This window comes from Salvia hispanica, chromosome 3, assembly GCF_029641045.1.
Source record: "Salvia hispanica isolate PSC_SH4W2 chromosome 3, Shi_PSC_v1, whole genome shotgun sequence".
In the NCBI taxonomy this organism is placed as follows: Eukaryota; Viridiplantae; Streptophyta; class Magnoliopsida; order Lamiales; family Lamiaceae; genus Salvia; species Salvia hispanica.
Window position 1 is genome coordinate 16,405,188 of NC_142694.1, and position 18,170 is coordinate 16,423,357.

Here is an 18,170-nt window from a genome sequence, read left to right on the forward strand (position 1 = left end):
CCCCCTATCACCCCGCGAGGTCCAGTCCTCCGCCCTCCCACCCGCCCCACTCGAGTACGCTCTCCATTCGCGTAACCAAACGCGGGCTCAGATGTTACAGGTCTTCCGAGAGTGGAAGAACGCCACTGACCCCACGGAGAAGAGGTTTCTGCACGAGATGCTCGAGAGCATACGTGCTGATCTAGAGATGGCGAGGTCACGGCTGGGGGGTTCCGACGTGGGCTCAGATACCACGGGCGGCGGCAGCGGCGACGGCGGCGACGACGACGACGAGGACGACGGCGACGGCGACGGCGATGAGGAGTAGAGAGTGGCGGGCCTCGTTTGTTGAAGCCCTTTTTTTTAAAAAAAAATCATGTACTTTTTTTTTTTAAATCTTTGTACTTTTTTTTTAATGAAATGGATTATTTTTCCCGTATATGTGTCGTAAATTTAATTCCGTATATCGCAATTTCAATTCCGTAAATGTAGTATATTTTGAATTATTTTTATTGCGGCTGGCCTATGGCTGGCCTAAATCTGACGTGACAGGTGGTTTTTTTAGTATTGCTGATGTGGCAGAGGAGAGAATGGCTGGCCTATAGCTGGCCTATGCACCATTGCGGATGCTCTTATACTATACGAATATTTGCATAGTCTTATCTAAATTTGGATATTATGTAACACTAGAATTCTCTAGAATTAGGTATTAGAATATTTAAATACTTTAAGTAGAATTATCTCAATATAGATATTTATAATAAAATGTTTAGATTTTCATGGAAAAAAATTTAGATATGTAGAGATTGACTATAAATATGAGTGTATCATTTTGTATAAGATGAGAACTTAAAACGTGTTTTTTTTAGATCACCAACATCATATTTGTTAAACCTTTTTAAATTTTTACTTTAATTTAAAGGGAGTATCATTTTATTTTCAAACATAGTCCTAACTCTTAAGCACACTTTCGTTTGTGAATTAAGTCATCACTTTTGAAAGCGGGTTACTAAAATAGTATAGTAAATCACAGAGTTGAGATGATAGAATCCATTACAAGCAGAAACAAATTAAATTTACATAACATACTAAACCTAAAAAATTTCAGAACCATAAAAAAAATAATTAGTTTATTTTTCCCGTATCTTTTGATCAATACCAAATAAATTTACATGGTGAACAAACTATCCAACCAAGAGTTGATGCCCATGTTTTTGCGGAGGGAGATGGAATGGGGATGTGCACATCATCACTTTTGTATATTGAAATTCAAAAAATTGAATTCCTAGGTGCCGATGCCGATGCCGTCTAGGTGGTTTCCGGCATCGAACTAGGTTTTTTATCAAGGGTTTTTTTTAAGAGAGAATGAAACATGCTACATTGATCGACTTTTTTTAAGAGAGAAAGTGTTTAAGGTTCATTTTCATAAATTAATAACCGTTGCATTCGTGTTTAATCTATTCATTACCTCAATTATATTTGTTAATGTGCTACTATTTTTGTAATTATGGTTTTTATTTTTAGTCGGGTTTTTCGTAACAGATGAAGGTTTATGTGATACGAATATTTATAAATTGATGAACATGTGTATTCATTTTTAATATATTAGTTATTTTTGCAAATAAGGTTTTTAATCAGTCTATTATTTTCACAATTATGGTTTTTAATCAGGGTTCTTTATTCAAACTTATCTTAAAAGTTTTATATAGATTATGCCCAATTAATAATTTAAATAAATAATTTTACTTTTATTTCTACCTATAGATCGAAACAAATTAATCAAAACCTATGGATTTTTGACTAAGTACTCCCTCTGGCCTTCACTAATTTCATTCACTCAGCTTGAGAATAGCTGAAAATGATAATAAATAGTTAAAATAGAAAAAAAAAATAAAGTAAATAGAAAGAAAATAAAGATTTTAGTGATATTTTAGTTCAACTATTAGCTAATGCGTTGCTCAAATTCCATAGAAGTAGAACCGCTCGTTTATGGGTCAGGAATCTCCAAAACCACTGGAACGTTCCTATAAAATTCGGGATTTATCTTCAATTAAATATACTATTTTGGTTCACACACATTTTAAAATGTCTGTATAAAATTTTTAAAAATGCCACATCTTCTTGAGTTTTATTCAAGTCACAACGTTATTTATGATTTTAATATATTAAAGATGTGAAAGCGTATAGCAAAGACATTTAGTAATTAGCATCATATTATTTCATTTTTATTTTTGTTGTCACCTAGTCTTCTTCTGCGTGAAAGCTTGGGACAACCGTTTTTGTTGTGTGCATTTTATAATCTCATATTCAAGCGACATAAGCCATATGATCGATTATGATCTATAGATATAATTTATCAAATATACAGAGAATTTTATTAAAATGAAGCCATATGTTACTGTCTTGGTAACTAAAAAATCAAAGAACAAGCACTCACCATTTTTATTTTCAAGAGCTCACCATATTTCAAAGAGGAAACATCATTTTTGGTTTTGATTTAGAAGTTAGAACACACTTCATGTACACACGGTAGCCCAATCATACTTATCGTAAATACTGAAAAAAACTAAAGCCGATTACATATAGATATCAAATATACATAAAGTGTAAACGAGTAACCGATTTTAACCTGCACACGTTGTCAAATGTGAGCATAAAACTGATCGGAAAAGAAGTACTATCTGTTAAACAAAAGTACTCCGAAATTATTGCATTAGAGGATGAGTACATACATATACTATAAGGAATGATCACACGTTAATATCTGTACGCCTTGATCTTGCACGAGCATAATCCTCAGAATTTGTCCTGGCAAATGCTGGGATGTTGTAATTGTCTGGTTTCGACATAGGCTGCTGAGGATAAAGTGTCGGAGGCGGTGTCAAGTTGTGCTGAGCAGGAAGTGGAGGAAGTACATCATACTTGTACGGCTGACCTAAAGCGCTACTAACAGAATAAGATGAGTAAGAAGTATGCCATATGGAGACTGGAAACTAGTTCAGCAATACTATTTTGTTTCTTCTCATCTTATCTTAGCATGTACGAAAATTTATATGAAAATAATACGCGGTCAAGCTGAACATAGAAAAATGAGCACAAAACTTGAGGCAATTCGAACATACAATGCTTAGCTGTGTTGCGTATGTCGTACCTTGAATTTTTATACTGCTGGTCATCATCGCTGGAAATCTCACCAGGCCCAGGAAACGAGCCTTTGACTTGGGCAGACCACGGGGTTGAACTAGACAATTCATCCGGAAAATATCTCCTTCTGATCAACTGTCACGCAAAATATACAACTCATTTAAACAAAAGTTTTGCAGCAGACAATAAGTAACAAGTGGGAGCACAAGTACAGAACCATTCGGAAAAATTTCATCAGGGCCTCCTTGTCATATCTGGCTTCCTTGGCAGACTGCATTTAGAAACCAAAAATTGTTAACACATCAATATGAAACTAGTAAGGCAGATTTTATCATACTACTACACATCCAACTGGGAATCAAAACCATGGCAATATAAGCAAATACTATAATCTATAATCCAAATGGTAATGAGGTTGAAACCTCGAAAAATCATATTCACCAGAGTCCTTGCTTTCCCATTTATTTTCATAAAATCAATGCCGACTTTTGTTTAGTTCACTAGGAGAAATTACTGTACTAAGAAGAGAATAAATTAAAAACTTACATTATCAAACACACTACAAATAGGTTCTACAAACTCCAAATTCAGATCAACAAGTGCTGGAAGCCTAGAAGACCAATACCCCCATACTCCATAGTTAGACACTAGTATAATTAAACCGATATCACCAAGCACTTTTGACTATGTTCAATATAGCTACCAACTTAATAACAAAGCCCTTCTATAATTCTCCCATGTTGTAGCTACCAACTCAGCTACCGAACTTATTAATTAAACGATTTTGAATCATATGCCTGCCTTAGAAACTAAAAACACAACTAAAGCAGAGTAGAGAAGACAGATATGTTTTGCAATGCTTTTGCCACAAAGTAGATTAAATTTCATCGCTCTGTTGGAAAATTATAGGAACTTTTCCTAGATCTAAAAGGTTATGAAATTTCCTTTTCTTTTATTCACAAATTATATTACTACTACTGATTTCATGAACAAATGTAGGTAGCAGAAAGGTTTATGCACTGTCAAGGGCAACTCATCAACTAGATAAATGAATTGAAATGAACGCAGCAAGAAAGCCGGACGTACTGCCAGAAGGCCTCCACTGCTAGGGAAGCTCTCAACCAAAGGAAGGTCCTCGCTCGATGGGAGCAAGCCCTGCTTTCCAGCCCACTGTCGAGCTACATCAACAAGATTACCACTGCTTCCTCGTGCACCATCTTTTGCCGAAATGTCTGCTTTATTTCCGACAACAATATACGGAACAGGAAGCCCACCAGGACCTCCAGATGATAAAGGAGCCGAGAATGTACCAGTTGCGGATATTTCAGCTGCCCATTTGCTCAAGCTACTCTTGGTCCTTCTTTGAGAAAGATCATGAACAAACACAACACCTAAAATCAAAGATCATGTGACAAAAGGAGAAAAAGGGACTTATAGTCAAGCATCAAACAATTAAACTTAAGAAAATTTTAAACAAACTAAACTTCAATGAAGTACTATAACCAATTAAAATCAACTAAGCAGAAAACCATTATCATAAAAGAGTAATCAACTTAAAATAGCAAGTAATTGTTCAGAAAGATCAGCTAACAGAAAGGCACAAATTACTCAATTCAAAGAAAATATTAAGAGAAAAATGTTTTTTATATACCATTAATTTGAGAATAGAAAAGAGACCGGCAGTCAGTGTATCTTTCATGCCCCGATATATCCCAGAGTTCAACAAAGAAATCTCTCTCGAAGTTGCTTCTGATGTTATTTGATGAGCCCGTAGAACTTCCATATGTAACATGCTGCATATGGGAAAGGAAATACATCAACTCAATCCAGAGTATACAGAATAGATTCATTTTCAAGAATATATACGCAAGTATTACCTTGACAGCAACGTTACACCCAACTGTTTGAGGAGGTTGAGCAATGGACGACCCCGTCATAATCAGATGAACAAGAGAACTTTTCCCCACACCTAAACGGACACATTAATCAAAAGGCATTGTCACAGCATGATCTGAAACCTTAAACATAATCAACTCCTTGCAATTCGAGACCTCTCATGATCACATAGCTAATTCACTACTTTGATCGATCAAAATAGCTGTATATATACTTTCTAGTATTGAATCACCGATTCACCATCAACAAGCAACGATACAACCGAAGGCAAGTTCAAACTACAACCTCAATAAAGGAAAAACAATTCAATTTTAACTAAACAAATGAATTCCAACCATTTTTTGGGAGAATTTAAGAAACATTATGACTCAATATATCACTCAATTTCATCAAACAAAGAATATGCTTCAAAATCCAAACACGCTAACAACAAAAGCACGATGAATCACAAACAATAAGAGAGAATTTCGGACACAACATTAGCTCACCTGAATCTCCAACAACTAGCACTCTAACCTGGCCGCTAGGAGGGCCACCGCTTTCTTCTCCGCTCTCCCTCATACTCTCCCTCCAAAACATCTCTCTCTAACTAGCAATATCTCAAAATAGGCCCTCAACTCAAATCCAATTCCAAAAATTCAAACCAAAATCTCAAAATCGGCTGCGTAAATGAGACACAAAGCGCGGTGAGATCGAAAAGGGGCACTGAATAGGGCTTTTTCGAGAATTTGTTCCAGTTCGAGTGATCTTAATTGAAGATGTTTCAAACAGGAAGATTAATTGCTTGAAATTACTAATTTTTGGGGGAAAATATATTCAACCGATTAAGTAAATGACATGCCAATATTTGTAATCGGTTTGTAATTATTAAATATTCGATCAATTAAATGACATGGTATCTTGGTATATTTCCTGCAACTAAATTGACTCTGTCTTGAAAGGAATTTTCGGCATTTTAAATATACCCTTTTATTGTGATTGACAATATCCTCGTGCACCATCTTTTTTAAATTAGATTACTATATTATGAATACCATCTTTTTTAAATTAGATTACTATATTATGAAATTTCTATTTTTTCATTTATCATAATCGTATTCGTATTCAAATCGATATGTACTTGCAATGTTAAAAAAGACATTGTTTGAATAGAATAAGAAAAGAAATACTATAAATATAAACAAAAATATAAGAAAATATTTTTTTTAAGTGACCACATAGTATATTATTTTATACGTCATTTTAAATTGAAATTTCATAATTTAATATTTTTATTTGAAAATTATGTGTTAGAGTTTGAGAAAACTTAAATACAAATGACTATTTACCCTATAAATAAGTAGTACAATTAATAAAAAACAATTAATTGCTATAGCAAATAGTATAAATTTTACCACGATTATACATGAATGCAGAATATAGTCATATTCTGTGTAAATATACAACTTTATTCTTATGTAAAATGCTTTGAAAATAACAAATGCAGAATATAAATCATTCCTGGTGTGAAAAACTGAAAATAGTAATTCGGCAAGATTATGAAATTTACATTAAATTGAAGCTTCATTTCAAACATTTTCAAATAAAAATTTCCTCCACTACTGAAATAGAAATTAAAATAATTACATAATTTTACTAACGCAGTGTGATCAAATTTGCTAAACCATAATAAGATGTAGCAAATCTCACTTATAACATTTTGTAACAACTAACAACCCGTTCCCGTAATACTCTAATTGCTGTGATTTTCGTATCATACTCATTTATGAAACTTCTTTTCATTAAAATGTCGAAATCAATTCGTTCTAACCCTTGGTAACCTCGAACCATCCTCCGAGTCATTTGCAAACACGTACGATCACGTCCTCCCATCCGAACCACCAAGACGCAAGCCCTCCAAGCTCCTACCACTTCAAAACAAGAGTGGAGTTTACCCATGATTTTCAAGTGAGAAATGTTACAAACACTTGAGTCAAGTGTTTACAGTCAACACAGAATGGATATTGCTTTGTGGCCGGCCAAGGACAGCCACATTATTGCTTTAAGAGTGCATGCCCAAAAAGGCATAAAAATTTATTTAAATATAGTTGCACTTTTACATGCACTACAGCAAAAGGATCGACTAATGATATTTTTTAATATTATTATGGATGCTAATTTGTACGATTAATTATATCATCCATACTTCATAAAACATTCGTATTGTTGATGTCTCAGTCAAAATTAAGGATATAAATAGAAACGTTCTAAAAAGTCAAAAAAATAAGATAACTTACCCTTAGCTTAATTAAGGGATGTTTTTTCTTCCTAAATTATGGTTATTTTTTAAAAAATAAATCAAACACTAGTAATGTCACAAAATTAACTATCGTACACTCTCAATCTCACGAAATCTAGTGACATATCTATGTTCTTGTGACACACATATTAACTACTACTCCCTCCGTCCCGGAGTATTAGACTCACTTCTTTTGGACACATGATTTAAGGAATTGATATTTAAATAATTAAAGTGGAGAGAGTAAAGTATGAGAGAGGGAAAAAGTAGGGGAGAGAAGAGAGAAAAAAGTAGGTGGAGAATAAAATAAGATAGAAGCTTTTTGCTAAAAAAGAAAATGAGTCTAATATGTTGGGACATCCCAAAAAGGAAAGTTGGTCTAATACCTTGGGACGGAGGGAGTACTATATAACGTATCGCACTTTCATTTAATAGTAACATTATAAGTGTCATGATTCTTGATAAATTTTCTCTATTGGAAAACTTTGTTGTAGTGCATAATCCTAGTCTATATTGGGATTTAACAATTTGGTCAAACTCCTATCAGTATCAACCTAATTGTTCTCTTGATGGAACTTTCTATATATATATATATATAGTTCGATCTTATCACTTTTAATTTATTTAATTATGGAGCAATTAAATTCTAAAGTGGATAAGTCAAATGTTTTAAAAAAAATACATTGTTTGTCAATTTAGGATCTTAGCGATTGACAACATTACCAACTTAAGACAAACTCTTGCATTTCAATTTTTAACTGGTATAGATCAAAACAATTCAATTATAATTTTGATTTTCTCATATATAAAAAAATTCTAGTACTAGTTTTTATCAGAATAAATTAAACCTAAATATATATGTACAAAATTACTTAATTAACTTTTTTTTATAATTCTAATTTGTTGGCATTTGATTTTGCATTGTATCTTAGTGCAGTCTCAGTGTCTCACTGTCTAACACAAGATCCCATGTTTTATATGGAGTATATTTCATTCATTCTAATACCTCTCCATTATATCGCAAGATGTTCATAGCTAAAAAAATTACAAATAACATCCAAATAAGTATTAATTAATATTTGTTGCAAATATATATATACACATGAAGACTGTCTAAGCAGTGGTGTGAGTTAATCAGATTGCAGAGGAAGTGCAATAATAGGTAGATGAGGCATGATTGTGTGTTCCTTGATAAGTGGTAATCACATAACTTGAATCCAAACAATCCCTTTCTACCCTTTTCTTCACCTTGCATCCTCCACTTGAGCACTTGAAATAGTTCCTACACATTTTATACATGTTCTCATTTTATCATTTTATTTGGAGAGAGAGAGAGAGAGAGAGAGATAGATCATCCATTTTAAATTTGCATTGATATATTTACATATATATGATCATTAATTAGAAAAGTGCACAACAACAATATGCTTTTTAATTCATTTGGAACATAAAATTTTAAATAAAAAAACTAATTATTTAACTACATCAATGAGAAAAATTGAAAATAATTGAACTACAACATGCTACTATAGCAACAACTATTTCATAGGTGAAATGCCAAAACAGATTAGATATTTCATTTCAAGTTGAGCCTTCTCAACTTGACATTGTGTGTGAGCCCTACTCAAACACTAGTACCTATATGTGTAATGTGATTTGAAATTATATTTATTCTCATGTCTCTTCAATTTTATTCCATCTTAATTTCTTCAATTAACGGTCAATATTTATCAAATTCATCATTAAAACTCTTAACTCTATGTTATATTCTCTAGTTAGTGTTTTACAATATGAAACTATCATTTGATTACTAATAAAATCAATAACAAACCAGTTCTCATTATTAATTTAAATGCTTATAAATGTATAATACCTAAATAGCAGTTAAATCAATTACAAGAACATAAGATCTAAATATTTAAAACCAACACACAAATAAATATACCTGGGATTGGGGCTGTTCTTGACCATCTTCTTTCCATATTTCCTCCACTTATACCCATCATCCATTACTTCAAGCTGTGTTTTTGTTCTAAATGCAAATCTACAATCCTCATGTGCCTTGTACTTGTCCACTACTCTCCTTGGCCTTCTAAGAAACACCAAAACTTAATTAATTACCAACATATATCGATCTATATCACCATAGAATCAGAGATCCCATCTAATATCAAGAAAAAAGGCATCAAAACAAAAGGAAAAACTAACATATTATTGGCAAATGGAGGTGAAGTGAAAGATCCATTTGAGCAATCCACAACACCTTGGCTTTTTTCACAAGAAATATTGTGGTTTGAGCCAAAATCTTCATCGAACACGAGATAATTAGCGATGTCGAAGTAGAGAGGATCTTCGAGTGGATGATCACAATTAGGGTTGAGAGAATTAGGGTTTTGAGATTGAGGAGTAGTGTTTGTTGTAGATTTTAGCTTCAACATGTTTTCAAGTGTTAGAACAAAAGTGGAAGGGAAAATAATTGGTTTGATTTGCTGAAATAGTCACTTTTTTATAATATAGATTTTTTTTATTCAAGAAATTTGAATGTTTATCTTTTTGTCTCTTCAAAAGTGAGGGTTGCAGCTTCATGGGGCCTTTCGTGGACATAGAGCATGAAGCTACAAGGAGACACGTGGCGTTAGGATAATAGTTAGGTGACGTCGGCTGCTGATGTCATTTAATTTGATGCCACCAATCAGATTTGGCGGACATACGTCATAGCTGGGATCGCCATACACGACGGGGGCTAACGTTGTATGCCGACTGGGATTTTAAACGTTACGTTTAGGCTCAGTAAATTGCATAAGTTGTGTTATTATCGAGTTAATACAATAACAATCCAATTATAAAGACCAAATCTGAATATGACTTATTAAAAAATTATGATCCTAAACACGAATTCAATTTAAATCTAAATACGCACACGACATAAATTCATCATCGACTTGATCTTATGGATGTTAGTGATATAATAAGAATATGATATGATACGAGCTCGACAACACAAAATAATTCAAGCATGTTGCAAATGAGATATAACCTGATGGCATCGTAGTACAGTCATGAAGGTGAAGACAAGGAATGGTGGAGTCATATGAAAAGTAAAAAATAAAAATATAATCATAAATTTAATAATTAAGATAATTAAAATAATAATAATAATAATAATAATAATAATAATAATAATAATAATAATAATCATCGTAATAGTATTAATTAATACTCCATCCGTCCCACTTTAGGAGTCCCGGTTTACCATTTTTGGGTGTCCCGCTTTAGGAGTACCGGTTGGAATATTCCATAAATGGTATCAGGCCCTACATTCCACTCACATTTTTCACTCACATTTTATTATAAAATTAATATAAAAAAGTAGGACCCACATTCCATTATCTTTTTTCACCAACTTTCCTTTGCATTTCTTAAAACCCGTACCAAACTTAACCGAGACTCTAAAGTGAGACGGAAGAAGTAATGGCGTATTCCAACGTTGGGCCAGACACAGATATAATGTGCTTATTGAGTCGATCTAGTAAGGACACGAATTACATGATAAGATTTGATAATAATTCATTGATTCCGTGCTTATTTGTACCGTGTCGTGCATTATGTCAAAAACATGAAGACACTAATCCTAATTCAGATTGAAGAAACATGGAGTCAATATACACATTTAGTTTGTGTGGTGGGCTCGTGTATAAAAGAAGAAATGTATTGCAAAGTTATTGGGCTTTACTTCTTTCTAGCATTTCACTAAGGCCCAAAACAAAACAATCCATGAGATAGTAGTACACGTCAATCCAAAATAAGAGCTACAGTTCATTAAATCACAAACACAAATACTCCCTCCGTCCACGATTAAGAATCACATTTCTAAATGATGCGGGTTTTAAAAAATGTTAAGAAAAATTGGTGGAAGAAAGTTAGTAGTATATGGGTCTCACTTGTATATATTAGTTTTAAATGATATGTTAGTAGAATGAGTTAGTGGAATGTAGGGTCTCTTTACCATTTATAGTAATTATGAACCGGGACTCTTATTCGTGAGCGGACCAAAATGGAAAAACGAGACTCTTATTCGTAGACGGAGTGAGTATATTGCATTGCATAAGCACAGCATTTCAAAGACACAAGCATGATATTCCACGAGGGATATTGGTCCCTAAAACCATAAACTTTTGCTAAATATTTATATTTCCCACGAACTGTAAAATTAGTCTACAATATCACAAACTTTACATTTTGTTTGTTATTTCTCATGGCGGTTAAATCATCATATCCGACTAACTTACGTGTGTTTTTATCCTGCTTTGCACTACTAGTTCAACGTGATTTTTTACGTGGCTTTTATCCTACTTACCAAAAACTTAAAAAGTGGTCTAAAATATCATAAATATTTCACGGTTGCCCACGTAGAATTAGTTTTTCTCCGAAGATATTTTATTTGAGTTGAGATAGAAAATAACAAACAAAATGCAAAGTTTGTGATATTGTACACCAATTTTAAAGTTCGTAAAAAATACCAAAATTTGGCCAAAATTCATGATTTCAGATACCAATATCCCAGTCTATAATCAATTGATGCTCATTTCTTAAATAGTTAGAATGTTATTGTATAGCTCAGGTTAGTCCAAAATGATCTGATATCTCCTTGAAGAGCTAGAAGAAAAGATTATTATACAAACCTAGCCCGTTATATATTTCCATTATAATAATAAAGTTTGAGTTGTTTAATTCACATTTGAAAAATTGTTAAATATCACGAAACAACTTTAAAAAGTAGTACAACTTCATTTAACAAAATTATAAAATATAATGAATTAAATACAACTTTATAAGTATAAAGTTTGAGTTGTTTCACAAACCTAGCCCGTTTTATATATTTAAATTAAATATCATGAAACACAAGTTTTGGGCCTTTTGGGGCATAGCATAACATTTCCTCATTTTTTTCTTTTTTTTCTTTTCATTTTTTCCTTTTTCCCTGTTCTTACAACCTTTCCTTAAGAAAATCTTTTTAAACACCAAGGGCTCACTCGCATCAATTTGTCTGTGCTGTGCTGGAACAAAGAATTAATAATACATATACTCCAATATGCACACATAGCATATCTATTTAATGATTAGAGCTTATTTTCTTGCTTTTATATAGAGATCCACAAGCTCCAAATGTTCGATCTACAATTGAACCATGTTCATGGGGTTGACTTTTAAAGTATAGAGTTTCCATCTCAATTATCTCTGAACTTTGTAAATATTGTCATCTACTTTACTTTTGAAATCACAAGAAAGTTCCAGATTACCTTTTCTTTTTCTTACTACCTTTTGCCGGTGAAACTATTATCTTGATTCTTGATGTCACACGTACACGTATGGTCGAGAAACGCCCTATATATATGTTTTCAAGTACATATTAATCATTATTATTTTCAAGGAGTATAAAAGTAGTAGTAGTAGTAAAACATAAAGAGATATTTTATATTTATTTAAATATTTTTTAGAAAATGTTTCTTACTTATAATTTATAAGGTGTCACTTTAAAACTGACAACTAGCCAATATTATTAAAATACCTATCGGTAAATGAATCAGTATATTTCAGTTTATTATGAAGATTGTATATTTAATTTATAGGCATGATTGCACGAATACATTTGTTTGGCTAATTATGTAAAATTCAAGCTCTATAACAATAGTTGCACGGAAAGGAGGATTTTTTTAAGTGCAGACAAAATGACTATATTTTGTTTTTTTTAAAGGACAATTTACTCGAAAATTCCAAAAGTTTCGATAAATTTCAGTTTTGCGTTTCAGTTTTAAAATCTTACATGTAAATTACCAAATTATGGAGTATGTTGTATTGTGTTAATTTGTTATGATTTTACAACCAATGAAGATTTGGCACTAACCTAGTTTGAGTACTTATTTACATGAGATTCTTGGACATCAATTAAAACAATATCACATTGCAAGCAGCCACGTTGTTTATACTAAATTTTTCATTTGTTGAATTGAGGTTTATATTGAGGTAGAATGGAGAAAATGAGAAATGAGATGTAACAGAGTACAACAAATAAAATTATTTAATTTAATATAATATGATGTTGTTCAGTGCATATTTATTTTAATTGATGTCCGATCATACTACATAAGTAAGTCTCATCAAAGCATGTCAATGTCCGAATGTTAATTGGTTGCAAAATTGATATAAATCAATAGTTCAATAATTTATCATTCAAATAATAAACCGACTAATTCCTCATAGTTTCCTACGTAGTCCAATAGTCCATTGTGTATGGGAAAAAAATAAAATATTAATTTACCTACATGTTTGTGAAAATATTACATGCAAGAACAACCACCAAGAATTAAAGAAGTGGAACACCACATGTGATCATTAAAAAAATCAGAAATCTAAGCTGTCTCACAACTTTTCTTCATTGACAGACACCACTACTAATTCATCCACAATTTACAGACATGCATTGCACGATTCTTCCATGACCACCTACAATTATTTAATTTTCTTTTCAAACTTCAATCAAGGTTTAATATAGTCCATATATGTCCAAGATTAATCTGCACAAAGTCTTGAATCATTCTTTGCAATGACTACACCAAAAAGAAGCTTGCTCAAGATCATCCTCCTTGGAGACAGTGGGTATGCTTATTTTTTTTCCAATATCAATATATATGTATATAATCTTATAGTAGTAATTTTTTTATTTGACATATATCTGATTAATGGTGATGATATTGTAGGGTGGGAAAAACATCTTTGATGAACCAGTATCCTTAACATGAAGTGATGATATATTGATATTATTAATTGTTATTAATTACATATATATTTGTTGGTTTAACTCATAATCTTCCTAGATATGTGTACAAGAAATTTAGAGCCCAATACAAGGCAACAATTGGGGCTGATTTTGTGACTAAAGAGTTGCAGATTGATGACAAACTTGTGACTTTACAAGTAAGCCAGATTTCTTTCTTTTTTTTTAAACGGATCAATAATGGTTCCCCATTTATAATTTTGTAACGAGCAGATATGGGACACGGCCGGGCAAGAGCGGTTCCAGAGCTTGGGCGTGGCGTTCTACAGGGGCGCGGATTGCTGCATTCTTGTTTTCGACGTGAACGTGCTCAAGTCATTCGAGACTCTTCAAGTTTGGCACCAAGACTTTCTCAAACAGGTACTACTATAAAACTGTTTTTAACCGAAAAGGGCATTTTAGTAATTTTATGCTAGCGCGAAATGGATTTTAAATATATGATTATCTTAATTGATTTTGTGTGTGTGTGTGTGTGTGTTGAAGGTTGATCCTTCTAATCCGGAGAAGTTCCCGTTCGTGTTGATCGGGAACAAGGTGGACGTTGATGGTGGAAATAGCCGGGTGGTGTCGGAGAAGACGGCTAGAGAGTGGTGTGAGGCCAAAGGGAATATACCTTATTTTGAGACATCAGCCAAAGAAGACTACAATGTTGAGGATGCATTCATCAATTGTGCCCAGATTGCACTAGCCACTGATCCCATTAACATGTACTATCTCTCCCTCTGAATCTTCGAATTTTTGCATGAATATGAACTCACGATCTTCGGTCTTCAATAATTATAACTATCGAGCGGGATAGGTTTTTGTTTTATAAAAATTGTTGATGTGCCGGGGTTCATGTTCATACAATAAAAGGTTCATGTTGTCGTGCAAATTTTTCTTTTCAGTTCGAACGATAGCGCGAATTTTGGTTTTCATATGAACATGTACCAAATAACTAGAAATATGCTAGTATTATTATTTAAATTTTTGTTGAACACCATTGCCATAAATTTATATATTCCACATCAATTTTTTTGTTTCAGTTGGCCTCTTGATGAAGAGATGCCATCCCATTGGTGAGCCTCCATCCATGCAACTAAATATTTACTTATTTTCTTTATAAAAGCACTATAAATTTAGTCTTGATGATTAAATAATTAATTAAAATGTTGCAGTGATCTTGAAAGAATTCAAGAATCTATGACGGGAGCTGATTTTCCTAGAGGAGGATGTGCTTGCTAATTATTTTATCATCATATATGCTTAATATATTGATAGGTAAAATCCATTTTTTCCATTAATAATAATAGGAGTTGTGTGTATTACTATAACAATTCTCACATTTTCAGTGCACCATCACATCGTTAATGTACATTTGATCATTAATTAAATGTGAAAGCTTGCAATTTTCAGAAGACAAGCACATGTATTGTTTGGTTTGTGTTTTATTTTTGGTCCAATGCAAGTCTAACAAATAAACAAATTTTCAATATGCACTCAATCAAGATCACTTGGGTGGCAAGTATATCTGGGATTTTAAAATTGGTACTTCAGATTTTATGACTTTGAATGGACTAATCAACATGCTATTTCCTTTTTTGCATAAAAAAAATTGATTACTCTAAGTCAAGAATCGACAAATTATCAAAAGACAAATTTGCAAAATGCTCGACCACAAAGGTTAGGGAATCCAAAACACAAAGGAGAAAGCAAAAGAAACAAAACAACAAACAATCATTCTTAACAAAGATTTAGAAATCAATGACAGATTCAGGTTGAGTCAGAGAATCAATAAAATCAACGGTCGGCTCATAAAAATCGAAAAATTCCATTAATTTCAATTTTAAGAGTCGTTGCATGAGTTATGTTTATTTGATTGGTCATATGAAATAAATTATACTTCCTACGTCAAATAGTCTCTTTTATTGTTTTAGTCCATCCACAAAATCTACTTCTATTTTTGACGACTACAACAAATTTTAATTTTTCTTTCTTATATTTTATTATTATATTCATATAAGATGACTAATAAAAATGAAATACATGAGAAACGAAAGAAAACAAAATATCTTGTTTTTTCTTCCCCCTATAATATTTTAGCGCCACAAACAAAGAAAATAATATAATCAATTAAATAGAGTTGAATAAATTGCAGAATTTATTCTTTGGTATTCTCCATTTTTCTCTTTGGTATTTGTCGATTTGTACCTGAAACTTAGAGACTATCAATTCTCAGCAGAAATATGGCTTTCTCTCAATCTCTGCAACCTCCACCGCTTGTTCGCTTACACAAATCTTCAACCCCAGTTCGATTCTCTTCCCTCCCTTCATCTTCCTCCTCTCTCTCCTTCCGGTTTTCCCCTTCATTTCTCAACCGCAAGAAACCCTTTTTGTCAATTAAGTCGGCCTCTGTCGAAGGTACAATTATTTCTTATTTACGAATTTCTAGCCATTTACTTTCCTGATTTTGAGTCGTTAAAGTGAAAAAGTTATCTGTCGTGTTGCTGATTCAATTTTTACGTATTTGGGAGAATTGTTCTCGAATTTGTGTTTTTTGTCGTAGCTTGCAATTATCGAGGTTGAACAGAGGCTATTTGATGGAAATAGGGCAGCTAAATTGGTTATATCAATCGAAAATGTTAGGAGTATTAATATTAGTTTGGGCGGTTTTATGTGTGATGTTTGATATTTGAATTAGGGATTGGATATTTGAGCTTGCCTTGGCTTGGTTATTTCTTGGAATTTGATTCTTGAATTTGCACCTAATTCGATGCAACCGTACTCAGTAGTCGTTATTTGTGAGCATATATACCTATATACTACTCCATTAGCTTATCATAAAATTCTTGTCTTGGGGTATTGGATTAGCTATAGGTTGTTAGTGGTCACTCTGTTTTTTTCCTTCAACGGTATGTAGGATCGGTTGAATAGTAGTCTTAGGGAAGGATTATGGAATACACTATGCTGTGAAGTTCATCATATGATGGCCTCCCATGCTTTTGCTCAATGATAAGGAGTACTACATGTTTTAACTTAACTATATTATCTAATGTGGATTTAAGTCTTTTGGACCTGTTATTTTTATCAGCGTTAGACTGTCATGTAAGTCTTATTGCTTGATTGTGTATATACCACAATGATATACATTCTCATACTACCGAGGTCTGTTACCTAATCACCTTTCCAAATATGACAAGTGTGTGATGGAATACCTTGCGTGTGATGGAAATCATGGAATAGAGTATGGTTTCTTTTACATGAAGATTTATAAGTCCTTTCTATGAGGAGATAAGTAATGGTATTATTGACCTGACTTGATTGAACACTAGGAGATTAATAAAAGTTTTGTTATCATTTTTGGTATGCTCTAGCTCCATCAGCAGCTGGGGGACTAGCGCCTGCTATTGCTTTGACGGACAAGGCACTGACGCACTTAAATAAAATGAGATCTGAGCGCAATGAAGATCTTTGCCTCAGGATTGGGGTCAAACAAGGTGGATGTTCTGGTATGTCTTACACTATGGAGTTCGAGAGCAAAGCAAATACAAGACCTGATGATTCAGTCATGGAATATAATGGTTTCATTATAGGTAAAAGAAATTGCATTTCTTCAATATCATCAGGTTTTCTTAGTGATGTAGACCGAAAAACCAGTGAGATTTTTATGACTTGTCGATCTATATATTATGAAAACCCTTCCCCTTACCCTTTTGTAATGATCCAGTTTACTCTTCTTAGATTTTGCTGCTATCTTTGACCATACATGCAGTTTGTGATCCCAAAAGCCTTCTCTTTCTCTTCGGTATGCAACTGGACTATAGCGATGCACTCATCGGGGGAGGTTTTAACTTCAAGAATCCGAATGCTACTCAAACCTGCGGGTGTGGTAAATCATTTGCTGCGGAGATGTAATCTTCTGGTTACTCTGGAAAAATGAATATTCACATGTATACAGCACCATAGCAAAGACATAGTAGTTGAAACTTTATATGTTGGTATCATATGCACAACTATTTTGATCTAAATGCGGTGCTTGTTGCTGCATTCCTCTTCTTA

The 18,170-nt window shown here is 32.9% G+C and overlaps 4 protein-coding genes across 6 annotated transcripts; 2 read left to right on the forward strand and 2 right to left on the reverse strand.

Moving 5' to 3' along the window:
- Window positions 1-2,533: 2,533 nt before the first annotated feature.
- LOC125211569 (small GTPase LIP1-like) lies at window positions 2,534-5,902 on the reverse strand. Of its 3 annotated transcripts, XM_048111426.2 has the most exons (8): window positions 5,508-5,902; window positions 5,001-5,092; window positions 4,775-4,916; window positions 4,210-4,514; window positions 3,341-3,394; window positions 3,131-3,258; window positions 2,712-2,925; window positions 2,534-2,608 (listed from the first exon to the last, which is right to left on the reverse strand). In XM_048111426.2, exons 1-7 carry the CDS (start codon window positions 5,596-5,598, stop codon window positions 2,730-2,732), a joined length of 1,008 nt encoding a protein of 335 aa, XP_047967383.1. In that variant the 5' UTR covers window positions 5,599-5,902; the 3' UTR covers window positions 2,534-2,608; window positions 2,712-2,729. The 3 variants fall into 3 exon arrangements, with proteins under 3 accessions (XP_047967383.1, XP_047967382.1, XP_047967384.1); XM_048111425.2 differs by having other exon boundaries at window positions 2,534-2,925; XM_048111427.2 differs by having other exon boundaries at window positions 2,534-2,922; window positions 5,508-5,900.
- A 2,439-nt stretch (window positions 5,903-8,341) lies between these two features.
- LOC125216294 (putative WRKY transcription factor 45) lies at window positions 8,342-9,781 on the reverse strand. Its single transcript, XM_048117969.2, has 3 exons — window positions 9,506-9,781; window positions 9,243-9,389; window positions 8,342-8,579 (listed from the first exon to the last, which is right to left on the reverse strand). Exons 1-3 carry the CDS (start codon window positions 9,733-9,735, stop codon window positions 8,432-8,434), a joined length of 525 nt encoding a protein of 174 aa, XP_047973926.1. The 5' UTR covers window positions 9,736-9,781; the 3' UTR covers window positions 8,342-8,431.
- A 3,947-nt stretch (window positions 9,782-13,728) lies between these two features.
- Window positions 13,729-15,539, forward strand: LOC125215228 (ras-related protein Rab7-like). Its single transcript, XM_048116589.2, has 7 exons — window positions 13,729-13,954; window positions 14,056-14,082; window positions 14,173-14,272; window positions 14,346-14,492; window positions 14,616-14,839; window positions 15,158-15,190; window positions 15,290-15,539. The coding sequence occupies exons 1-7, from the start codon at window positions 13,902-13,904 to the stop codon at window positions 15,354-15,356; spliced, it is 651 nt and encodes a 216-aa protein (XP_047972546.1). The 5' UTR covers window positions 13,729-13,901; the 3' UTR covers window positions 15,357-15,539.
- Window positions 15,540-16,281: 742 nt separating this feature from the next.
- Window positions 16,282-18,139, forward strand: CPISCA (chloroplast-localized ISCA-like protein). The gene is made up of 3 exons (XM_048110764.2): window positions 16,282-16,532; window positions 17,486-17,704; window positions 17,884-18,139. Exons 1-3 carry the CDS (start codon window positions 16,358-16,360, stop codon window positions 18,024-18,026), a joined length of 537 nt encoding a protein of 178 aa, XP_047966721.1. The 5' UTR covers window positions 16,282-16,357; the 3' UTR covers window positions 18,027-18,139.
- Window positions 18,140-18,170: the final 31 nt, after the last annotated feature.

Bases quoted from the DNA above. Each gene is read 5' to 3' on its own strand.
- LOC125211569 (XM_048111426.2), bottom strand. From the start codon at position 5,598: ATGTTTTGGAGGGAGAGTATGAGGGAGAGCGGAGAAGAAAGCGGTGGC. The intron at 3,259-3,340 runs GTTCTGTACTTG...TTTGCGTGACAG, and splicing joins TGATGAAATTTTTCCGAATG to TTGATCAGAAGGAGATATTT. The intron at 2,926-3,130 runs GTACGACATACG...TTATTCTGTTAG, and splicing joins CAGCAGTATAAAAATTCAAG to TAGCGCTTTAGGTCAGCCGT.
- LOC125216294 (XM_048117969.2), bottom strand. From the start codon at position 9,735: ATGTTGAAGCTAAAATCTACAACAAACACTACTCCTCAATCTCAAAAC. The intron at 9,390-9,505 runs GTTAGTTTTTCC...GGTGTTTCTTAG, and splicing joins CCTCCATTTGCCAATAATAT to AAGGCCAAGGAGAGTAGTGG. The intron at 8,580-9,242 runs GTATATTTATTT...TAAAATGTGTAG, and splicing joins AAGAACAGCCCCAATCCCAG to GAACTATTTCAAGTGCTCAA.
- LOC125215228 (XM_048116589.2), top strand. From the start codon at position 13,902: ATGACTACACCAAAAAGAAGCTTGCTCAAGATCATCCTCCTTGGAGAC. The intron at 14,273-14,345 runs GTAAGCCAGATT...TGTAACGAGCAG, and splicing joins ACAAACTTGTGACTTTACAA to ATATGGGACACGGCCGGGCA. The intron at 14,840-15,157 runs GTACTATCTCTC...TTTTTGTTTCAG, and splicing joins GCCACTGATCCCATTAACAT to TTGGCCTCTTGATGAAGAGA.
- CPISCA (XM_048110764.2), top strand. From the start codon at position 16,358: ATGGCTTTCTCTCAATCTCTGCAACCTCCACCGCTTGTTCGCTTACAC. The intron at 16,533-17,485 runs GTACAATTATTT...GGTATGCTCTAG, and splicing joins TAAGTCGGCCTCTGTCGAAG to CTCCATCAGCAGCTGGGGGA. The intron at 17,705-17,883 runs GTAAAAGAAATT...CCATACATGCAG, and splicing joins ATATAATGGTTTCATTATAG to TTTGTGATCCCAAAAGCCTT.